This window comes from Alosa alosa, chromosome 2 (genome assembly GCF_017589495.1).
Source record: "Alosa alosa isolate M-15738 ecotype Scorff River chromosome 2, AALO_Geno_1.1, whole genome shotgun sequence".
Classification (NCBI taxonomy): domain Eukaryota; kingdom Metazoa; phylum Chordata; class Actinopteri; order Clupeiformes; family Clupeidae; genus Alosa; species Alosa alosa.
The window spans coordinates 26,786,802-26,794,301 of NC_063190.1; the positions used below are offsets into that span (position 1 = coordinate 26,786,802).

The 7,500-nt window shown below is 48.1% G+C and overlaps 1 protein-coding gene across 10 annotated transcripts in view; it reads left to right on the forward strand.

Moving 5' to 3' along the window:
• LOC125291196 (transcription factor COE1-A) overlaps positions 1-7,500 on the forward strand; it is a 151,436-nt gene that overhangs the window by 104,580 nt on the left and 39,356 nt on the right. For 4 of the 10 annotated variants that reach the window (XM_048237811.1, XM_048237815.1, XM_048237814.1 and 1 more), the window contains exons 8-9: positions 1-50; positions 7,488-7,500. The exon at positions 1-50 is cut by the window's left edge and continues 104 nt beyond it; the exon at positions 7,488-7,500 is cut by the window's right edge and continues 118 nt beyond it. In XM_048237811.1, the coding sequence (XP_048093768.1) occupies positions 1-50; positions 7,488-7,500 (63 nt within the window). Of the gene's footprint in view, positions 51-7,484 lie in introns of all 10 variants that reach the window. The other 6 variants (XM_048237812.1, XM_048237816.1, XM_048237819.1 and 3 more) reach the window with 2 other exon arrangements.

Consider the following 7,500-nt stretch of genomic DNA (forward strand, 5'->3'; position numbering starts at 1 on the left):
GGACCCGTCGGAAGGCACGCAGTCCTACCTGGAGCATGGTGAGTACTACTGTACGTAACCGCCACTTTTTGGGGTAGCCCAACAGAGACAACAACAGACATGTTTTTCTTTTTTTGTATATTGAATTTTCGGGGCAATGTGGTGTTTGTTATTTTTTAGTTATATATCTCTACCTGGTTAGAATCCACTAATCTACAATGATCACCCCCTATGAATGGACTGTTTTGCTGTAGAGGGGATCTGTCCCATTTGCTGATATAACACTGTCCTATCGAAGCATGGAGTCGCCAGATAAATACAAACTGTAGTCTGTGTCCGGAAGTGGTGTGGATGTATGTTGGGTCTGTGAGTGTGTGTGTGTGTGTGTGTGTATGCGTGTGTGTGTGAGATGGAGAGAGAGGGAGAGAGAGATGGGACCCCTGTCAGATCGCATGCTCACACACTTTATTATCCAATGATTAAGTATGCACCGGGCCAGGAAAGCCATAGCGTACTGACAGCCTGGCACAAAGAGAAAGAGACGTGACACACTCACACACACACACACACACACACACACACACACACACACACACACACACACACACACACACACACACACACACACACACACACACACACACACACACACACACACACAGGCATGCGCATGCACACTCATTTCACTAATTTTGATGTGTAGGGAAGATTAATTGTAGGCTTTGTGGGAAAGTGTCTACTGTGTGTGTGTGTGTGTGTGTGTGTGTGTGTGTGTGTGTGTGTGTGTGTATACAGTATATACAGTATGTGTGTGTGTGTGTGTGTGTGTGTGTGTGTGTGTGTGTGTGTGTGTGTGTACAGTATGTGTGTGTGTGTGTGTGTGTGTGTGTGTGTGTGTGTGTGTGTATATATGTGTGTATATATGTGTGTGCGAGACGTGTCTAAGAGCAGAGAGAGGGCTCTGGCCCTGCCCTGTACCTGCTCTCTCTTCCCAGTCCTGTGTTCAATGAAGCAGAGACATTGTGAAGGTAAAAGCTCCTCCTAATTAATCTGAAGCTGAGCAGTGGCAGCGGCAGCAGCAGCAGCAGCTCTTCCCCATAGCACATCCTCCGTCTCCCCCACACCACCCACCCCGCCAACCCCTACCGTCCGCCATCCTCTCCGCTCCTCTCCAACCACAACGTATCTGCCAGCAGCCCCTTTTTCCCCACACACACTCCAGTTTCACACGGCTTAAAAAAGACCCCCTCGTGCCTCCTTCACCATCTGATTCATGGAGGAGGTGCGGGGTGTATGGGGAGTCCTCTGGAGCCCTCTGGAGGCGCCAGGTCTGGGGCTGCGTGGTGTGGGACAGTGGCCCTCACCTTCCCTGGACCTCCGGTGGGCCGAGGCATCGGGGACCACCGCGGTGTCCACGGCACAGCCTCAGCGTCAGTGTTCTGAAAGTTCTGCCCACGCGAGGGCGGCCGCCGCGGCTGAAGACTGTGAGAGTGTGGCACAGGTCTGGAATTAACACAAAATAAAAATAAACAATGATGTGCTCGATAGGGATGTGCAACCCCCCCCCCCACACACACACACACACACACACACCTTTCCACTATCCTCTTCTCACTGTTAAGTAGCATCCACCAGTTGGATAAAGACTCTGAAGTCTTAAGTAGCATTTAGACCTTAAGACTTTAGAGTCTTTATCCAACTGGTAGGGCATGCCTGTATGTTTCGTTGTAGTTCCCCTAGGAGAGCCTGGGTGTTTGTTTAATGTCTGTGTGGCAGTTGTTGATGCAGTCGACTGTGCAGTTAGTGGCTTTAGTGTCTTAATCATGAACTCTGGGAGGCGACCACGGAGCTAAACGTTTGAGAAATGAGCCCCTAATGTGGTCCATATGTCTGAGTCCCTGTGTCCCTGATTACCATATCACTTATTTAAACCTGGGGGACCTGTGATGGGTCATTGCCTTAATGCCCTGGCCACTGATTATTCAGCGCTCAGAGTAAAACGGCCGAGCCGGATTCATTGTTTCCCGTTTGTTGTTGACGTTTAAAGGGGGAGGCGAAGACATAAAAGTTGCCTCGTAAAAAATGCATGCCTTAATGCAAGGGGCCGCTTATTCATGACGTTGTCAGTGTACATTCACCTTGAAGCATTCAGATAAAGAGCGGCGTGAGGCTTCGCCGTGCCTTTAGTGACAGCCATCACAATGGATTACCGATGACACACTCCCCACTCTTAAATAATGGATGGCGAAAATTGTCAAGAAAATGCACTTTGTGCTCGTCTCATTGCTTTAGCGAATTGGGCGAGGGGGGGGGGGGGTGAAAGAAATACAGAAAGAGGAGAAAATGACAAACGAAACAACAAAAAGAAGAAAGAAAGAAAAAACAATAAAGTCCATTTGCGAGCTTTTAAAGGATAAAAATGAGCAAGAGAGCCGCGGTGGAGTCTCCCGTGGGGTTGTCGCCTATGATTACGCATCTTTCTGTGTGCAGAGGCTTAAAGTGCACACACACACACACACACACACAGACACATCTTTGAATAACAGGCCTAGCAATCCACTGGCGCATGCTGTAAGCGTTCGTCCACAGGTCAGCTTGTGGGGCCGACTGGCCGTGTGTGTGGTGGGACAGTCTCCACTGGCACAGGGGCGTGTGGCGAAACTGGCCCTTTCCGCCATTAAAAAGCCAAATCCAATCAGTTTCTCATTTGTCATCGGCAGGGATTTAGATGTCAACGAAAATATGTTTGATTACGGATCTGTGGTGAAGCATATGATGCGGTGATTTCTCGCTGACATCGAATATGCTGGCTAAGCCCCTGACCAAGTCTCCAGGGGTTGCTCAGAAGCTGCTTTGGAATCTAAGAGCAGATATCTTCAATCCCCTCTCTCTTTCTCTCCCTCTCTCTATCTCTCTATCTCCCTCTCTCTCTATCTCCCCCTCTCTTTCCATAAAGAGTGAGCGCTTATAAATAAAGCTTGTAAGTTTGAATTGTAGTAGCTTTGAAGGTCATTCGAGGGTTGCCTTCACAGTCCTAACTACGCACCCTGGGCACTATGGGATGTCACCCTACAATGGGACCCCAGCGACCAAGTTTATTTCTTCATGTATCCCTTCATCTGTATAAATATATAACGTTTATTTACATTTCTGTTAGTTAGTCAACATTACAAATAAAGTGAAATCCAAAGGGTTCTGAACACAAGTTCCTCAGATGAGTTCCAGATTACGGTGCTCCCTGGGCTGTAGCTCAGTCTGGGATGCTGTAGCTTAGACACTTTTGGGGTCGGAGAGGAAGGAAGGACCCTTAGGTTGTTAACACGGCTTCAGCGCTGGAGCCCTACTCTCTACATCCCTCTGTGGCCTCCTCATGACAGGAACCACTTGAGCTTCAATGTAGAGCACACTTGTACCAGCTCCTGAAATACTCTCTCTCTCTCTCACACACACACACACACACACATACACAGACAGAAATGGACACACAATACAGACAGAAATTGCCCCCCACACACCCCCACACACACACACACACACACACATACCGCCTGCAGACAAAGGGCTGCTGCCGTGTTGGGCCTTTATTGGGGGGGCACAGAAGCGGCCGAGGCAAGGCTGACATGGGAGAGCAGCCCAGCGGAAAGGAGCTGTCCCTGGGCTAACACAACACTGAGGCCCCAGGGACCCAGAAAAGGGCTGCAATCTGTCCCTGGTGTGGGTCTGCGCATGTGTGTGTGTGTGTGTGTGTCTGTGAGACAGAGAGAGAGAGAGTGTGTGTGTGTGTGTGTGTGTGTGTGTGTGTGTGTGTGTGTGTGTGTGTGTGTGTGTGTGTGTGTGTGTGTGTGTCTTTGCATGTGTGCGTGTGTGTGAGAGAGAGAGAGAGAGAGAGAATGATTTATTTTTCTTTATTCACTGCTTGTCTGTGCTTGTGTATGTGCCTGTATGTATGAGTCACAGTTTGTTTTGTTGAATTTGTTTATTTTTCCACTCTATTTCTGATTGTGTTCCATATTTACATGTGCTTGTGTGTATGTGTGACAATATGTGTGTGTGTGTGTGTGTGTGTGTGTGTGTGTGTGTGTGTGTGTGTGTGTGTGTGTGTGTGTGTGTTGTATGTTGCACGAGAGCACAACACTGAGAGCAGATGGTGCAGCGAAAGGCACTGGGAGTTTAATCCTATCAGATGGATTCGTGCTCCTCCATCTGGTTAATCCAACGCACAATTTCAGCGGCCGCCAAAAAGTCCACTTAGGCCAAGATTACTGTCACAGATTGCAGTGCCAGTGCGGCTCATCTTTCCCACTTTACCACTCCGCCAAATTGCATTATGCCTCCAGAAGAAATCAGCTGGGGCAAAAGTCATGTGGTTGACTCTGTGTGTTTTGTGTTTGTGTATGTACATGTGTGTGTGTCTCAAGAGTGTGTGTGTGTAAGAGATTGAGCAGTAGGTAGGTCGGAGAGAGAAGGGGAAGTTCTGTGAAACCATTTAGCAAATACCAGATTACTTTCCTTAAAGCACATCTGACACGGCCAACACATGTAAACAACAGCAGATTAACATGTGTTTATTAGGATTTGCAAAAGTTGGGCTTTTTTTCAAGTAATCTCGACCAGGAGCTGATTAGTAGGGCTAGACACCCCTTAAATATGAAATATTAATACAGAAACGTTATTACTATGTGGTTTTCTATTTAGGAGAATGAGATGGGATCCTCTGTAATACCTCTCCAATCTGTCGGTCTTCGGGCCTTCACTAGTCTGGATGCCCTCATGAGCCTTCTGAATGGAGAGAAAGTGGTGGTCGGCCATTGTCCACATCACACAGACCTCAGTTTACCTCAAGAGACCGGTCACGCTGGTCAGACCGGCTGTGGTGGTCTGCTTTTTCTCATTGTGGCCAATGCATGTGGTCAACAATGAAGACCAGATGAAAAGGGATAGGAAAATAGATTGTCAACCTTGAAATAAAATTCCCCATCAAGAACACTATTGTATCCATGAATATCAGACAGGGAGAGAGAAAACAGAAAGAGAGATAGACAGAGAGAGAGAGAGAGAGAAAGAGTGATAGAGAGAGAGAGACAGATAGAGAGAGAGAGAGAGTCCAAAGCATGTGTACCTTCTTTTTCAGAAGAACACACAGTGCTAATGACCACACATCTGCAAAGCACTCAACCACAACTACAGCTACAGCACAGAAACAGACTGAGAGAGAGAGAGACCATCATCGCAATGATTTTACATTGAGAACCACTGACTGCAGACAGCCAGTCGGCGGGTATCATTAGACGAAGCAATAATCAGCTTATTACAAAGGCAGCCGCCCATGTCGTCCTGTCCCAGGATGCAATTCCCCCCGCCGCGTCCTTTAGCGTTGTTGTGCCTGTGATTAACGTGCGAGACAGGGGTCTGCCGGGAGCCGCCACTTTGGACTTAATTGTTAATGAGCGGCCACATTTCCCGCCGGTCCGACACCCTCGCGTCTGATCTGTGTGGGCTGTGAGCAGCGACTCGCCCTGGCATCTTTTTTTTTTTACACAGACGAGGCATGTTCACACATACACACACATACACACAGACACACACTGTTTCACTCCAGCATTCTCTCCCACTCATTACGCTGAATGACACCTTGGCATTTGGGGGAGTGGAGGGTAGGTGGGGGTTTAGGGGGGGCTAAACGTAGGTAAACCACAGCAGGGCTAAATTGTTTGCCCCCAAACCACCCCCACCAAGCGTGTGACTCAGCTCCTCTGAGGGGAGCGGACAGCGCTAATAAGCGGGCTGACCTTTCCCAGTGGTGGCCCCGCACGCTTCCCGCCGATCTCATCCACAGGCACTGTGCTGCCGAACAAGCAGACTGGCGGGACACACACACACACACACACACACACACACACACACACACATGTTTGTCTCTGACAAGCGCCAAACACTTGTTTCTGTGGCGCAGAGAGAAGGGGAGAGGTTGAGAGGTCCACCACCACGTCCACTCCTACCCCTAAAGTGTCGCGTGCCCCGGACGCGACAGGCTCCGGCGCTGCAGTTCCTTGTTTTGTCATGCTGTTCTAATGAAACCACCTACAGTTCGTTTAAGCAGTGAAACACTAGCGAGAAGGATTTTTTCCCCCCCTATCTGAACCAAACTCACAGCTGTAAATGATCTTGTTTGTTCTGCCTGATCTGTATTGAGAGCTGTTAAAACCACCAACACTCCCTGCCTCTCCCTCTCTCTCTCTCCCTCTCCCTCTCTCTCTGTCTCCCTCTCTCTCTGTCTCTCTCTCTCTCTGTCTCTCTCTCTTGCTCTCTCCCAAGCCTTGTGGTGTTTTCTCATTCCCTCTCTCTCTCCCTCCCTCTCTCCCTCCCTCCCTCCCTCTCTATTTTGTGTAGTTGAATCCAGCTGTGTGAGTTTTTTGGTAAGGTTTGTATGTTTTTGGTTTCCTGCGTGGGCCCCGTAGTGTTTTTCGGCTGTGGGGGTGTCGAGTCGCACCGCTGAGCCCCCCGCCGACACTAGCGCCATCCGCCCACGGCCACATGAGAGCCCTACCTCTAACCCCAGTGTCTTGTGGGAAATGGGGGACGGTAACCCAAGCCCGTCTTGGGGCGCGACTCATTTCTCATGTTGCCAGCATGATGCATGCCTGGTTTAAAAAAAAACTTAACGTCATGATTTACAGAAGATGGAAGGAGACATATCACTCTCCATATTATAGAGCAGGGTTGTTATGCTGTTGTTATGTCAAATAAACAAGCAAGTGAGCGAATGAATGAATGAATGAATGAATGGATAGATGAATGAATGGATGAATGAGGAAAATCCCATGGGTCAAACTTTGGGTGAAGGCGTGCTGTCACTGACAGTTATCAGTGCCACTGTATGAGGTATTTGGCCCGTTGTACTGAGTTACAACATGGACCATTGAGCTTCACTGGTTCATATTATAACAACAACTCATTAGAACTTTAGAAGTCATTATTAAACAGACCCTCATTACTGTGAAACACAATTATTTCAATTTATTAATCAAAGACACTAATCCTACTGTGTATTTACATTTATAGATTTATTTATATTTATTATATGAGTTATTTTCTTTACACGATGGAGTGCAGTCCCCCAGCCCTGACAGTAAAGTAGCTTTCAGCACCTTCATTTTGCCACGAGGGACTGACGAGATTAAAACGCAGGCCATCCCACAAATTAGCTCAGCTGCAATGAGTCTCTGTAAATGATATTCAATAAGAGCCAATTATCGGAGATGAGTGAAGCCGCTCTCCTCTGCTGATATTGTAGCTCATCAAACAAATTGTATAAACGACATGAAGTGTTCAATATGGCTACAGGCTGGGGGAGGAGGGGCAGGGGAGAGTGCACTTAGGCCTCTGGTGGACTCTGGACTAATGGAGGCATTTGCTTTCTTTCTTTCTCTCTCTCTCTCTGTCTCTCTCTCTCTTTCTCTCTCTCTCTCTCTCTCTATGTGATGGTGTAATGTGCGTTTTGGGAGAAGCTGCACCCTGCAT